The sequence below is a fragment of the Carlito syrichta genome, unplaced genomic scaffold (assembly GCF_000164805.1).
Source record: "Carlito syrichta isolate Samal-C Ts95f unplaced genomic scaffold, Tarsius_syrichta-2.0.1 Scaffold306634, whole genome shotgun sequence".
NCBI lineage: Eukaryota > Metazoa > Chordata > Mammalia > Primates > Tarsiidae > Carlito > Carlito syrichta.
Window position 1 is genome coordinate 134366 of NW_007250730.1, and position 16291 is coordinate 150656.

Here is a 16291-nt window from a genome sequence, read left to right on the forward strand (position 1 = left end):
TTTAATTTTTAATTTTTTACTTTTTATACTGGCTAGAACTTCTACTACCATAAGAATAAGAGTGGTAAGAGTAGATGTCCTTCCCTTGTTTCTGATCTTAGAGGGAAAGCATTCGGTCTGTCACTGTTAAGTGTAGCATTAACTGTTGATTGTTTTGTAGGTGATATTTGTCATGATTGAGTATTGGATTTTATCAAGTTATTTTTCTGCATTTTTTGATATGATTGTTTGAGTTTTCTTTTTAACTTGTTAATATGATGAGCCATATTTGTTGGTTTTTGAATATTGAACCAGCCATACATCCTTGGAATAAACTCTACTTGGTCATAATCCTTTTCATATGTTGCTGAATTCTATTTACTTATACCTTGTTAAGCATTAGTACTTAACATGCTAATTAGTACTTTTAAGTATTTTTATTTCTGTATTCATGAGAGGAGTAGTGGTCCATAGTTTTCTTGAACTAGCTTTGTCTAGTTTTGGTATCAGGGTAATATGAATTTGATAAAATGAATTGAGAAATGTTCTCTTCTGCTTTTTGGAATAGATTGTGTAGAACTGAAGTTAAAACATTAAAAAATAATTTCTTTAAAACATTTTTTTAGGATTCTCCAGTAGAAACATCTGGGCCTAGAGACTTTTTTGGCGGGTGAGGGGAGTTTTTAAATTGTAGTTCAATTTCTTTAATAATTTTAGGGCTATTCGACTATCTGTTTCATATTGAGTGAATTGTGATGGTTTATGCTATTCTTTTTTTTGTTTTTTTTTTTTTTGAGTTGGAATCTCACTCTGTTGCCCAGGCTGGAGTGCAGTGGCATGCCCACAGCCACTCCAGCGTCAACCTGGTGGGCTCCAGCGCTCCTTCTGCCTCAACCTTCCAAGTAGCCAGAACTACAGGTGCACACTACCACGCCTGGCTATTTTTTTAATTACTGTAGAGATGAGGTCTTGCCAAGTTGCCGGGGCTGGTCTGGAACTTCTGGGTTCAGGCAATCCACTCGCCTCAGCCTCTCAAAGTGCTGGGATTACAGGCTGAGCTACCTAGCCCAGCCATAAATTTTTACCAAATAAAAGCAGTTAGCAAAAATTGGTTGGGGGTGTGTGTGTATGTGTGTCCATACTGATTTCCACATTTCTCACAGCAAGAAATCAATAGGTATTGCCTAAAGCCAAAATGTGTCTCTAAGTAAATGGCCACTAACTGGCTCAGCCTTTGGATGTGAATCCGCTGAGCCAGTGCTGGCACAAATAAATGCTGTTTCCCGGCAAAAAAAAAGAAAAAAATTCACTAACTGCTTTATGTTTTTCATAAATTTGTTTTCCTCATATGAGTGGAATAATTTAGAGGAAAGAGGTCATACTACAAATGTATAGGTGATCCTAGAGATTCATTTCATTTTATTTCCTATAAATTCAAATCATTTTAATTTTTGTCTAATCTTTACAACAGCATAACTGATGTAATCCTAATTCTGTAAAACTATAGTGCTTATGGTTTGAATATTTGTCCTCTCCAAAACTCATGTTGAAATTTCATCCCCAGTGTGACAGTATTGAGAGGTGGAGCCTTTAAGAGGTGATTGTCATGAGGGCTTTATCCTTATGAGTGGATTAACCATTAATGAGTCAGTGAGTTAATGGATTATCATGGGAAGGGAGCTGGTGGTTCCATAAAGGAGAAAGAAAGCCCTGAGCTAGCACATTAGCACACTTAGCCCTAGTGCTGTGTGATACCCTGTGCCACCTGGAGAGTCTTCGGAGTCCTTACCATCAAGAAGGCTCTCACCAGATGTGCTTCTGTTGATCTTGGATTCCCCAGCCTCCAAAAACTGTGAGAAGTACATTCTCTTTGTAAATGACCCAGTTATTATACCAGGTATTCTGGTGTAATCCTCTGAAAATGGACTATGACATATAGCAAAGTGGTTAAGAGTCTGAATTCTTGATTAGATTGCTAGCATGTCTCTGGGATAGTTGCTAATCTCTCTGTCTGAATTCAACTATAAAATGAGAATATAAATAATAATACTAGGTATTCTATGTAAAGATCTTAGTAGAGGGCTCAAATGTTAGCTACCATTACCTTCCCTATGGTAACATCTTATTCATAGAGATGTATCTGTAATGATATTCCCAAGTGCTAATGATGGCTGTTTCTGGATAGTGGGCTTTGAGACCTCAATCATCGAGCCTGGAAATCTATTTCTTAAATACTGCTCAAGTGATTCTGATTACACATCAGGCTTGGAGGCACTTGGCATAAATAACTTTCCCCACAAAATTCAAATAAATACCCATTTAGGCCCCTATAATGTGCAAAGTGGTTAAACTATGTCTTCTTCCATTCTGGTCTACTTCTGCCTTCTTGAGGAATCTGAAGAGGTAAATATAATTTTTGCCAAAAAGCTGAGTGAGCTTTGGGGTTTTTCCACCTTCATGAGATGTCTATTTTATCCCAGGAGCAGGAAAGAAAAATGGGAGTTGACAGGTACTTAGCCATAGGCAGGAGTCCTAGGAACTGGATAGGGATGTGGTGAGAACAGGGAGAAGCCAGTACATGCCGATGGCGCTGGGGGATGAGGAGAAGAGGATGTCAGGCACTGTACCACACAGCTTCACATAGTATTCTCCAGTTCAAAACGGATGACAACGCCAAGAAGTCAGTTTCCCTTCCACTCACTCTGGGATAACTGCCCCCACAGCTAAGAAAACCCTGGCCATAAGTATTTGACTAGCCTTCTGTGAGCAGCACCTTTTCCACGCTTTCGAGGTGGGCTGGTTCTGAGGCACAGCCACTCCCTGGAAGTGACTGGGGAGCAGGTATGTCTTCATAGTGACCGGAGCTGTGTCAGTGCTTCCTGCATGTCCAGTGTCCTCTGCGTCACAGAAACAGGGATGTTCCCTGGACCTGCATTCCTCACCTTCTCTTCTCAGTCATAGTGCTTTCGGTCCCAGTGGTCCTGAATACCACTGTGGCCATTGCTTTCTCCTCCAGTACAAGGAGTGGTAGACACTGGAGGAGTGGAACGTGTCACTGCCTTTGCTCCTTTCTGAGACAGTGACGTGGCTATATCTGGTGTTAAGGTGAGGAAAATCACAAGTAGGACAAAAAGAGTAGAAGATCAAGATCAGTGTGCTGCAAGGTGAAGTGCCAGTGGGAGCATCAGGGTGTGAAGGTGCCAGCATGCAGCGTGGCTCCTACGTAACCTCTTGGTCCTTTGAATTTCTTAAAAGTCTTTCTCCAGGCTCACTGCCTCAGTCATATTCTGCCAGTCTTTCTGTCTTTGCCATAAAAAACTAGGAGTTAGGGCCAGGCGCAGTGGCTCACACCTATAATCCCAGCACTTTGGGAGGTAGAACGGAAGTGAGAGAATTGCCTTGAACCCAGGGGTTTGAGACCAGTCTGGGCAACTTGGCGAGACCTCATGTCTACAGTAAATAAATTTTAAAAAATTAACCAGGTGTGATGACACATACCTGTAGTTCCAGCTACTTAGAAGGCTGAGGCTGAAGGATCACCTGAGCCCAGCAGATCGAGGCTGCGGTGGCTGTGAGTGTGCCACTACACTCCATCCTGGGTGACAGACTCTGACTCAAAAAAAAAAAAAAAAAGAAATTAGGAGTTAGTATGCCTTTGATTTACTTCTCTTAGCTTCATGTTTTCAGTTCATGGCCCTTTCACATCATGTACATCTATTGTAGGTTAAGCCTTGATCATGACACTATCAAAGGGAGGATTTACAAAATAGCAAACATATTTAAATAGTTGGTTCTGTTTGACTGTTTGAATGAAATTTCAGACCAATATTTCTGGTTAAGAGTAAGGTCTAGCGAACTGGGCCACAAATAATTTAGATTTTTAGAATTTTAAAACAATCACTTAAAATAGGAGGGATATTTTTGATTGCATGTTTTGCATATAAAGATTTCAGTAGGCCGAGCGTGGTGGCTTCAAGCCTGTAATCCCATCACCTTGGAAGGCCAAGGTGAGAGGACTGGCTGAGACTGCAGGCTCGAGAACAGCCTGGGCAACTTGGTGAGATATCATCTCTACAATAAATCAAAAACTTAACTGGGCATGGTAGCACATACCTGTAGTTTCAACTTTTTGGAAGGCTTAGGTAGAAGGATCACCAGAGCCCAGCAGGTCGACACTGGGGTAGCCATGGGTGTGTCCCTGCACTCCAGCCTGGGCAACAGAGTGAGAATCTGACTCAAAAAAAAAAAAATTTTTTTTTCATTAAAAGCCAATCTGAATGGGGGAAAGGACTGGTAGGGAGGGAGAATTTGAAACTTCCCATTAGAGAAAATAGCAGAAAGACACAGTAAACTTGTTTCTGCTTTTTCTCTGGGAAATCGGATTGGGTGGGAAGAGGGTTTGCTGAGTGGGGTCTATGTCCTCTTCACCCATGAAGGCCTTCCTTTCTGAACTTGAAGGCACACTTGGAGCAAATGGTATAAACGAGTATCTGATCGTTTCAGAGGGTAATTCACATCTTAGGCATTTAGTAACTTTGCTTTCACTGTGCCTTTCCTTTACCCTTCCTCTTCCCCCAAAGTCGTGCTTCCCAAACTAGAATCACTATTCAGGAAAGGGCCTGAAACACAAGATATGTGGTATGGGATAAGCATAGTGTATTTCCATGGCATGTCAGTAATATTACCTGTAGATTTGGGGACAAGTATTTTTGCATTAAATATGACTCTATGAAGTCTGTACTTAATAGGCTAAGTGAAAGGTCACATGAAAGGTTTTTTTAATACACTTTTTGCTGAAATGTTAATACAGAAAATTATATAAATCATAAATGTAGTGCTTAGTGAATATCATAGAGAACAAACCATGTAACCACTAATTTATTCTTTCTGATGCTAATGTATTAGCTTTCTTTTTACTACTGTTTTATGTATCTTTTCATTCTTTTGCTTTCCGCTTTATAAATATATTTAATATGTGTCTCTTGAAAGCAGCTTGTAGTTGGGTTTTTTTCTCTTGTCTCACTGGCAATCTTTATTTTTTAATTGGACTTTTTAGCCTGTTTGATATGATTGTTTATATGTTTGGGTTTACATCAACCACTTTACTATTTCTGTTCTTTTTGTTTTGTCTGTTCTATATTCTCTTCTTTTTTCTCTTTTTTTAACCTTATTTTTGGTTAAATATTTTATTCTTTCATTTTTTTCTATTATAGCTTTAATTATACATTCACTGTTTTTCTATTTTGTTTTTATTGATAACATTATACATTTTTGGTCTTTTAAAGTATGTTGTTAATTAATAGTTTTATCACTTCTGGACAGTGAAATGATTTTAGAATACTTAGACTCTATGTATTTCCCTTACACTTTTTGTGCCAGTTTTGTAATTTGGTTTAATGATAATAGTAATACTTTTAAAAATATTTTGTATTGTCAATATTCATTTGGATTTATCTATATACATACCCTTTTTATGACTCTTTCTTCTTCTTCTTCTTTTTTTTTTTTTTTTTTTTTTGAGTTGGAGTCTCACTCTGTCGCCCAGACTGGAGTGCAGTGGCCACTCCCGGCCACCGCAGCCTCGACCTACTGGGCTCCAGGGATCCTTCCGCCTCAGCCTTCCAACTAGCTGGAACTACAGGCGTACGCTACCACACCCGGCTAATTTTTTTGATTTATTGTAGAGATGAGGTCTCGCCAAGTTGCCCAGGCGGGTCTCGAACCCGCGGGCTCAGGCAGTCCACTCACCTCAGCCTCCCAAAGGCGCGGGATTACAGACTGAGCCACCCAGCCTGGCAACTCTTCCTTCTTATATCTCTGAACTTTTTTCTGAAATTTCTTTTCCTTCTGACTAAAGAACTCTTCTTAGTATTACCTGTAGAGTAGGCCTGCTAGTGCTAATTCACTTAATTTTTGTTTTTCTGAAAATATTTTTCAGTTTCGTTTTTTAAAGGATATTTTTGCTGGATACAGAGTGCTAGGTTGGTCATTCTTTTAGCACTTAAAAATGTTCCTCTACTGTAGCCTTGATTCTCTTGTTTCCAATGAGAAATCAGCTGTCAATCTTACTACTCCTTTTTTCTGTCCTTGGTTTTCCGGAGTTTGACTATGGTGCACTTAGGTATTGTTTTCCTTTTTAAAAAAAAAAAATCCATGTTAGGATTTATAAATCCTCTTGAATCTGAGGATTGGTAGTCCGTCAGTTTTGAAAAATATTCATGTCCCACCTCAATGATAATTACTGTTCTAATTACTCATCTGTTTTTATTCAGTTGTCCATAAATTAGCAGGAAATGGAAGGGATAAACTCGTAATCAAACATTAAATTCTATTAGAAGTTGTTCTCCTATATGGAAGGAATTAATGTTCCATTATAGCTAAACGTTATCAGACATTTTACCTTTGGTACGTATATTGCTTTATGATTTAAACTTTCTGCTAATTTTTTTCTTACAGAAATACACTTTCGGGAAATGGCCTCTAAATCCTGGCTAAATTTTTTAACCTTCCTCTGTGGATCAGCAATAGGATTTTTTTTGTGTTCTCAGCTTCTTAGTATTTTGTTGGGAGAGCAAGGTGATACACAGCCTAATATTCTTCATAATGATCCTCATGCTAGGCATTCAGATGATAATGGACAGAATCATCTAGAAGGACAAATGAACTTCAATGCAGATGCTAGCCAACATAAAGGTATGGTTTACTTTATTAAGGAGTAAACATAAGCAGTATATTAGTTTAAGTGTTCAGCGAATCGAAAAAGTTATTTATATGGATTTTGTTATGTCACTGCCTATATCTATTAATTAAAATGAGTTATACATTCCAGATATTAAATGATAGAAATTCTTGGTTTGCCTCAGAAGAGAATTGCTAAAACACAAATTTATTTAGGAAGTAAAATATTAATTTTGAATTTATTTTTAAGTAGAAATGGTTTGAAAACCGATTTGGGAAAAGGCATAATTTGTCAGTTTAGATTTGTGCCTGAAAATTTGTTTGTTATTATGGTTTATATCTATGTCTTTAGTTTTTGCTGTTGTCATGTTTTGGTCATAGTTTTTGCTTAAGTCTTGTTTTCCTAGAAAAACTCAAGATATACATCTCAATTTATATTTTTATAATTAGTTATTATAGCTCATTAATCTTTTTTTCCTTTTGAGAAGCACAAAGAACCTAGGAAGTAGGGAGGGAAAAGGATGTGTTCTAATGACTTCATTTTCTCTTGGCCTCCTGTCTCTAACTAGATTTTCTCAGTTTAGTCTTACATGTGCCCAAGTTCTGGTTTTCTCCAAGTTTCTACCATTTAGCTCTTTGTATGGTATCATCAGCCCTCAAAATTTTGTCATCTATTCCTTACTCTCTTTGTCTTCAGTCCAGTTCCATACACTGTAGGAAGACTTTAACACAATGCAGAGGTCTCTGCAAATTGTAATTCATTTGACAGAAAGTAAAACAAGCAGCTTGAAACAAACTGGAATTCTGGGATGCAGAGGATCCCCTGTTAAAAGTTGTCTCTCTTATCTTTCCAGGAGTAAATTGCTTCTTTACCTCTCAAGCAGAGGTTGAAGGGTGAGGTATCAAAACCTGGTTGACTGTTGTCAACTAGCAAGCACATGCATACTATTACAGAGTATGCCACGTTATGTGAATGTCTGTGGAACAGTAACACAGCTCTGGGCAGGCACTCCGAGTTCCTATCATGGAGCAGTTATTCCCTGTGCCCTTGCTCTGTGGCATAGCCACCTGGTTTCAGATGATCAGTTGGAACCAGGCTTCCCCACTACTAGTGGGCCGGACAGGCCTCCTTATAGGCACACACATTAATGCATACTTGTCCTGCTCAGTGGCCCACAAAAAGTGGGGGGGATGCTAAAATCTGTCTACTCCCCTCAGGCTCCACATGTGTAAATTGAGTCTACTTTTCTTTTCCTTCCTGCTCCTGAAAGTGGCTCTTCTACCTATGTTCATTATTTATATAGCTCATTACCGTCTGACTGTGAAATCAGGGTAGGTGCTTGTCTTCACTTATGTCACTTTCATTTGTCATGAGATTCTGACAGTTTTACTTCTTCCCTTGTTCTTCCCTTGTTCCTATCCCTTCCTCTCCATCCACGGCGCATGTCCCCAGTTCAGCCATGCCCAGTACCTGCACTCAGCCAGGCCTGTTTTCCTTTCTTCTGATGAGCTACTGCTCATCAATCTATTTTCTGCTTCGTCTTTTCTGCTGTTTCTTCTAGTACTACTTTCTCTCTGTCATCTTCTTCTCTGTTCTACCCAAGTCCCCATGTCACCACACTGCAGGACTTTCAGCCACTACTTTCTTGTCCTTCAGCATATTGAGCCCCTCGTACGTTCTTCTGTTAGAACATCTCTTTGTACGTAGCTATTACCGGTTTGCAAGTCAAGCTCCTCTGCTAGACTGGGAATTCCTCTGTGGCAGGAAATATATCTTACTCATGTTTTCATCTCCTGTGCCGGCGCATGCCTGGTGCAAAGAAATTAATGAATGAATAATTGAAAGAATGGGCATATCTGCCAAGTCCCAGCAGTGAGGAGAAAGCTGTCTTGTCCTGAAAGAAGCAGATTGGAATTTCTGCGTGCCTTGCTTTCTCTATTCAGGGTGTGGCATATCTGTATAGCTAAGAGGTTGGGCTCCAGAGATATATGAGATGTGAGTGCTTTCTGACTGAAAATAGGGTAATTTTTGTCTGCCTTTGTCCTTGGGTAGTGTGAATTCTTGCTATTCAGTGAGGCCTGGGAATATTTTCAGTGTGCCACCAGCCTTTCCTCCTGTTCCCTCTCAGTTAGTTAACTAGCATATTATGCCCCTTTCATTAGTTTCTCATAGGACTAAGCTTTTGTAACTCACTGTTTGACCTTAACTTGAATCTGTGCTTTCTCAGGATACCACCTAGAGCATTGCTACTCAGAGTGTAGTTTGCAGACTCATGCTGTCTACAGCTACAGTTCTGCTTACTTGAGAGTAAGCAGAAGCTTTTATGGTCATTAGAGTGATTTTGTCTGAATACAAAAATAAAAATGTAGGGCTTGTATATTTCTTTTTGTCTTATTTTTCTCATAATTCATTTTTATCATATTTATACTAGTATTGATCTCTAACTATTGGAAATAAACATGTACCTTTCACCACAGCTAGTTTGGGAAGCACTGGTCACCTCTCATAACTGGGCTCTTCCTCCCAATCGGCACTGCTCACAGCGTGGTCCTGACCTGAGGTCATGAGCTGTCTGCACCCAGTACTGAGCTTACACCAGGATGTAAATCAGCAAAAGTCCCTATGCTCACTTAGTTACATGGACTGTTTGTTTTTGGTAGCAGGCCTTTCTTTTTTTTTTTTACTTTTCTCTCTTCACTCTATAGCCCAGACTAGAGTACAGTGGCAAGATTATGACTCACCACAGCCTCGACATCCTAGGGTAAGGCCATCCTTCCACTTCAATCTTCAGGCTCCTGAATTGCTGGGATTGCAGGCATCGCCACCATGCCTGGCTAATTTGGGGTTTTTTGTTTTTGTTTTTGGGGTTTTTTGTTTTGTTTTGTTTGTAGAGACAAGGTCTTGCTCTATGGCCTAGATTAGTACCAAACTCCTGGGTTCAAGTTGTCCACACATCTTGGCCTCCCAAAGTTTTGGGATTACAGCGTGAGGCACCATGCCCACAAATCTTTCTTGATAAATGAACTAACATGTTGCTGTATATTCTGGCAATAAGTTTGTTATTTCTTTGCAAATCAGTAATTTGAAAAACACTGCTCTAGACAGTCTTGGAATTCCCACCTCCACTATTGTTCTGTTCTGTTCTATTCTATTTCTAGTGGGTGGATTTGCATTTTGGAGTGAGATATGTTCCTATCAGGCAGGATCTCAACCTTCATTAACCCTGAGCTTTGAATTGTTGCTGCCATATCTAGGTTCTCCAGCCGGGTCTTTTCTGTGCTTCAGAAGTTCATCAGAACAGTGAGGAATTCCTGTCAGTGATCTTGAAAAGCAGCAGAAGCTTGCTTTGTAGTATGACATGCCAAGCAGACACTATTTAAGGCAGCATTTAATGTGGCTGTGAATCACCAGGAGAACTCGATAAAATGCTGGTTCTGACTGAGTAGGACTGGGTTTTGGCCTGTGATTTTGCGTTCCTGACTAGTTCTCAGGTGATGCTGATGTTTTTTTGTTTTTTTTTGAGTTGGAGTCACTCTGACGCCCAGGCTGGAGTGCAGTGGCAGCCTCGTAGCCACCACAGCCTCAACCTGCTGGGCTCAAGTGATCCTTCCACCTCAGCCTTCCAAGATACTGGAACCACAGGTGTGCACCACTATGCCCAGCTTTTCTTTTTTTAAATTTATTGCAGAAATGAAGTCTCACCAAGTTGTCCAGGCTGGTATCGAACCCTTGGACTCAGGCAGTCCTCTCACCTTGGCCTCCCAAAATCCTGGGATTACAGGCATGAGCCACCACACCCAGCAGTGATGGTCAGGAAGCCATAGTTTCAGTAGTAAAAATTCAGGTCATAGTGTCAACTCTTGTAGGCTCTAGTGATGTCCTGTGCAACACTGACATGAAACCAGTTAAGAATGTCAGTTCACGTTGAGTTTGCTTTCCTTCAACTAGATCACTAATGGATGGGTAAACAGAAGAAGAGTCTTTGAAATTGTTTCAGAAATTGTTTTCTTCAGTATAATTTATTTGGACTTTATATCTATGTAAATAACTTTTTTAAATGTTTCATTTAATAGATGAGAACACAGACATTGCTGAAAACCTCTATCAGAAAGTTAAAGTTCTTTGCTGGGTTATGACTGGCCCTCAGAATCTAGAGAAAAAGGCCAAACACGTCAAAGCCACATGGGCCCAGCGTTGTAACAAAGTGTTGTTTATGAGTTCAGAAGAAAATAAAGACTTCCCTACTGTGGGACTAAAGACCAAAGAAGGCAGAGATCAACTATACTGGAAAACAATTAAAGCTTTTCAGTATGTTCATGACCATTACCTGGAAGATGCAGATTGGTTTTTGAAAGCAGACGATGATACGTACGTCATACTGGACAACCTGAGGTGGCTTCTTTCAAAACATGACCCTGAAAAGCCCATTTACTTTGGGAGAAGGTTCAAGCCCTATGTGAAGCAGGGCTACATGAGTGGGGGAGCAGGCTATGTACTGAGCAAGGAAGCCTTGAGGAGGTTTGTAGCTGCATTCAAAACGGACAAGTGTACACACAGTTCCTCCATTGAAGACCTGGCTCTGGGCAGATGCATGGAGATTCTCAGTGTGGAGGCAGGAGACTCCAGAGACACCACCGGGAAGGAGACTTTCCATCCCTTCGTGCCAGAACACCATCTAGTCAAAGGGTATCTACCCAGAACCTTTTGGTACTGGAATTATAACTATTATCCTCCTGTAGAGGTAAGTGTAGAGACTGTAAATACGTGTACTGAATTTTAGTGGTAAAAGCTAACATGCATGCTTCTATAGTACCAATAATTAGGATTCTCCCTTAGCCTTTCCATGTAGCATGGGAGTATGACGAGGCCCTCAGCAGTAGTTATTTAACAAATGTCTCGGTGCTGCAGGATGCTGGACACTGAGAATGTAGAAGTGAGTACGGCCAGTTTCCATCTCATGAAGCATGTGTTCTGGATGAGGAGATGTGTAAACAGGCAGACAGTAAAGACAGAGCATGATTGTAGATAGTAGTGGGTGCCCTAGAGAAAAATAGCCAGGTAAAAGAGTGACCCAGAGTGGGTACTCTGGCAGGTGATCAAGGAAGTCCTCCCCAAGGTGACTTCTGAGCCGAGACCCGCATGATGTTAGCGAGCAGGCCGTGTGGAGAGTGGGCAGAGAGCCTTCCTGTCACTAGGAATAAGCAAGTGAAGTTCAGAAAGATTAGGGTCGGATCCTGCCCTCCCACTACTAGCTGAGTGACCTTGGAAGGACAGAATCTGACTTTTGAGCCTCAGTTTCCCCATGTATAAGATGGACATGACCTGCCTGTTTCACTTAGTTGTCATGATACCGGCATAATACGGCCGTTCCCACAGGAAGCATTTGACAGGCCTTGGCTTGCATTGACACCTCAGCCCAAATTGCTGAGAATTCTATCTAAGGATGTTATTTTATGAAATACTTCAGGTGTGAAGTATGTGAGAATAGTATGATACCTTGGACTTAACCTTCAGCTTTACCAAATATTAATTTTGCCACGTTTGCTTCAGATTTTTTGAAAGAAAAAAATGTTACAGATGTAGTTATGGCCTATGTTCCCCTGCCACCTACCTTCCCTAGAGTCAACTGCCGACATGAGTTACTGTGTGTGTTTTAGTAGGTTTCCTGCATGTCTGTGTAGTCATGAATAATAGATAGTATTTTTTCAGGTTTCTAAATAAATGAATTTAAACTCTGTATATCTTTCTACAGTGTGCCCTTTTCACACAACAGTGAGATTTCTCAGTTAATATATGTATCTGCTTCATTAATTTAAATGCTGTAATAATCTAATATATGAATACACTGTAATTGATCCATTAGCCTGCTGACAATACATGTAATAGGGTTTTGGTTTTTTTTCAGTTTTTCACTGTTATAAGCAATGCTACAGTGAAAAAATTGAATGAGACCAGGAATCTCAAAACCTAGCTTTTAGACTCAGTTCTGTTGCTGTTTAGTAATGCTTTTAGTTAGGTAAGTCACTAGCTTTCTATGCCTTCTTTTCTCTGGCTCTACCATATAAATAACTCACTTCATCAAACTACTTTCTTCCTCACAAGCCAATAAGGTATTACTTTATATATTAATTTATAATAAAAATTCCTCCTATTTCTTTTTACATTTTTTAAAACTGCATTTTGTGGCTCATATATCTATTGGACAGAGCTGGTTTAGATCATCAGAAGTTGACTTCTCAGCTTACTTTTCATATTTGTTTCTAGTATTCCCTAATGGCATAAAGAGTAGGCACCAGGTAATTTTCCAGTGTCTATGTGGTTGTCTAAGAATCCATATATTCAGTGTTTGTTTCCAAGGAAAGTTCAGAGAGAACGGCAGAGAATATGCATTGGACAGTTTCTTTTTTTTTTTTTTTTGAGTTGGAGTCTCACTCGGTCACCCAGACTGGAGTGCAATGGCCACTCCCGGCCACCGCAGCCTCGACCTGCTGGGCTCTGGTTATCCTTCCGCCTCAGCCTTCCAAGTAGCTGGAATTACAGGCATGCACTACCACGCCTGGCTGATTTTTTGATTTATCGTAGAGATGAGGTCTCGCTGCCCAGGCGGGTCTCAAACCCGCAGGCTCAAGCAATCCACTCACCTCAGCCTCCCAAGGGCACGGGATTACAGGCTGAGCCACTGAGCCCGGCTAGACAGTTTCTTGATAATTTTTACTACATTGTAAAGGCATACTTCCAATCATGATTTTTATTTTAAATTGGGGGTCTCACACTGTCACCCAGTAGCACAATCACAACTCACTGCAGCCTCAACCTCCTGGGTTGAAATGATCTTCCTGCCTCAGCCTCCCAAGTAGCTGGGACTACAGGCACATGTCACCACACCCAGTGAATTTGTTGATTTTTTGTTTGTAGAAAAGGGGGCTTACTGTGTTGCTCAGGCTAGTCTCGAATTTTGGGCTCAAGCGATCCTCCTGCCTCGGACTCCCAAAGTGCTGGGATTACAGTTGTGAGCCACTGTGCCCAGCCCCCAAACATGAATTATTAAATGTTCAATTTAATAAACCAATATGAATCTTCTCTTGGAACTTGCAAATCTTTCTCCCTAGTCCTTGCAAAGACATCAGATGGAGTCTACAGTTTTGTTGGAGTCATCTGGATAAAACGTTGTCCTGATACCACTTTTGACCCAGATTGACCTGGTGACTGTTTCATTCTGGGATTAGTATAATTCTTTTTCTATTTTCTTATTTTTCTTGCTTTCTCATTCTTTTTGTTTGTTGTATTGCTATTTCTTCTTCTTTTTTTTTTTTGAGTCAGAGTCTGTCACCCAGACTGGAGTGCGGTGGCATGCTCATGGCTACCTCATCCTTGACATGCTGTGCTCCGACAATCCTTCTACCCCAGCCTTCCAAGTAGCTGGAACCACAGGCATGTGCCACCATGCCCAGCTAATTTTTTTGATTTATTGTAGAGACGAGGTCTCACCAAGTTGCTCAGTCTGGTCTCGAATTCCTGGGCTCAGGCAGCCCTCCTGCCTCAGCCTCCCAAGGCGCTGGGATTACAGGTGTGAGCCACCACACCCAACCTATATTGTTATTTCATTTTAAACTCATTCTCACACTAACCTTGTTAGTAATCTATGAGAATTAGATAACTAGACAGAGGTTTAAAACTGATATACTTAACCCAAGGGCTTCCTGAATATGATTATTCTGTCAACAATAGCTAATATTTATTAAGCATTTATTATAAGCAAATGAGAGTCCCAAGCATTTTATATACAGTCTCCTTTAAGTAACTACCTTTTACAGATGGGAAATCGAGGCTTATGGAGATTAAGTAATTTGCCCAAAGTCATATAATAGCAGGCAGATTTTGGATTGGTCTGGCTTGAGAGCTTTGTCTCAAATACTGACTGAACTTTTTGGGTCGCTATATAGATGAAGTGTTAAGTTGTAGACCCTTTAGGCACGACTTTGCATCATTGCATGCTCCAGGGATATCTTTCTGAGGCTGAGCCAAGCAAAAAATTACTGTGAGAAAATTAGGAAGAGAAAGCAAAAGCTGGAGAAATAGAGGCTCCTCCTTGGTCTAGCTGCCCCTTTGAATTGTATCTACTAACGCTGAAGAATGTGAGAGAATATAGCTTTGGTTAGACATACCTTGGCAATTTCATGTTTGGTTTTAAATCATCAGGAATTCTGTGCCAACCTTTGATTTATTCCACAGGTCGTAGGCTTCTTGGCTTTACCTGGCCAGCTTTAGTGCTTGAATTCTTTTTAAAGTTAGTGTGTTATGAGTATGTAAATCTTGCGTGTTAGCGATGTGCTGTGTATTAACAGTGCCTGTTTCCACATTTTTTTTAGGGTCCTGGTTGCTGTTCCGATCTTGCAGTTTCCTTTCACTATGTTGATTCCACAACTATGTATGAGTTAGAATACCTCGTTTATCATCTTCGTCCGTATGGTTATTTATACAGATATCAACCTGCCTTACCTGAAAATATGCTAAAGGAAAGCAGTCAAACAAACAGAAACGAAGATGCAAAAGTAAAATTAGGAAACCCTTGAAAGGAAATCGTGAATGTACAAAGGCTACATGTCTGGCATTGCACTGAAGAAGAAAGATTTCTGCATTTCTGACACAGAACACTGGAATCTCAGTGAGGAATTCTTTTCAAGTGAACATTCCATATAGACATCTTTCATATGAATGACTGTAAACTGAAGCTTTAAATGAGCTGTGAAGTCTGTTAAAATGTGTTTTGATACAGTAATATATAAATATATATATATGAAGAAGTTGTGTTTTTCAAATGGTGGCCAGGTAGAGGAACTAGAAAAGAGATTTTGTTGCCTATTTTTGATCTTGTGTATTATTGTCACTGAGAAACTAAACAAGTTAAATTTGCTAAAACCACACTGCACCATATTAGTCATATACACGATGCTAAACAGATCTGCCTTAAAGAAAACTTTAGAAGGAAGTAAGTGTGGCTCAGTGTTGGTAATAAGCTCAAGAAATGAGTTTATATTTGCAGTATGATATAAATGAATCAACCCCTACCCACATAGTTTTTGTCTAATGAAAATTTTACTGTGATTATTTATAATTGGCAGTATCTCTTCCAGAAGAAGGTAAAATGAGGATGGCACTTACCCTAAAGTGCATTAATAAAACACATTCTGAAATTATCATGGGCCTTGATTATATTGTCTGCTTGGTTCTAACTAGCAATCTTTTCCTGAATCCCTGCTTTCTCTTTTCTAAAGATGTTGGACCACTCTTGAATACCATTCTTCACTACTAACGTTTATTTACTCAAAACATTAATAGTATTCTGTGTGTATTTTGCAGTATTTTGCTCCCAAGTTTGCCCGTTGTTAATCATGGGCAATTGGTCGTAAATGTAGTGCTATTTTGGGGATGCTTTTCTTATATCATGCCACTCAGGAATTACAAGTGACATTTTTAATTGATTATTTAAAACTCTTTTCAACTGCATATAGTTTCTTTCATTCTCATCCTGTTGAGATGAGAACTTGTGTGTGCCTTTCATAACTTATTTAAAAGCAGAGTTTTAAATTTTAAAGCAGAGTTTTAAAATTCAATTTTAGAATCTGAGGTGGC

The 16291-nt window shown here is 39.8% G+C and overlaps 1 protein-coding gene across 1 annotated transcript; it reads left to right on the forward strand.

The window, feature by feature from the left end:
- The first annotated feature begins 6407 nt into the window (after positions 1-6407).
- Positions 6408-15855, forward strand: C1GALT1 (core 1 synthase, glycoprotein-N-acetylgalactosamine 3-beta-galactosyltransferase 1). The gene is made up of 3 exons (XM_008063193.1): positions 6408-6672; positions 10732-11399; positions 15028-15855. Exons 1-3 carry the CDS (start codon positions 6453-6455, stop codon positions 15229-15231), a joined length of 1092 nt encoding a protein of 363 aa, XP_008061384.1. The 5' UTR covers positions 6408-6452; the 3' UTR covers positions 15232-15855.
- Positions 15856-16291: the final 436 nt, after the last annotated feature.

Coding starts and splice junctions, on each gene's coding strand:
- C1GALT1 (XM_008063193.1), top strand. CDS start 6,453: ATGGCCTCTAAATCCTGGCTAAATTTTTTAACCTTCCTCTGTGGATCA. Junction 6,673..10,731: donor AGATGCTAGCCAACATAAAG/GTATGGTTTACT, acceptor TTCATTTAATAG/ATGAGAACACAGACATTGCT. Junction 11,400..15,027: donor ACTATTATCCTCCTGTAGAG/GTAAGTGTAGAG, acceptor CATTTTTTTTAG/GGTCCTGGTTGCTGTTCCGA.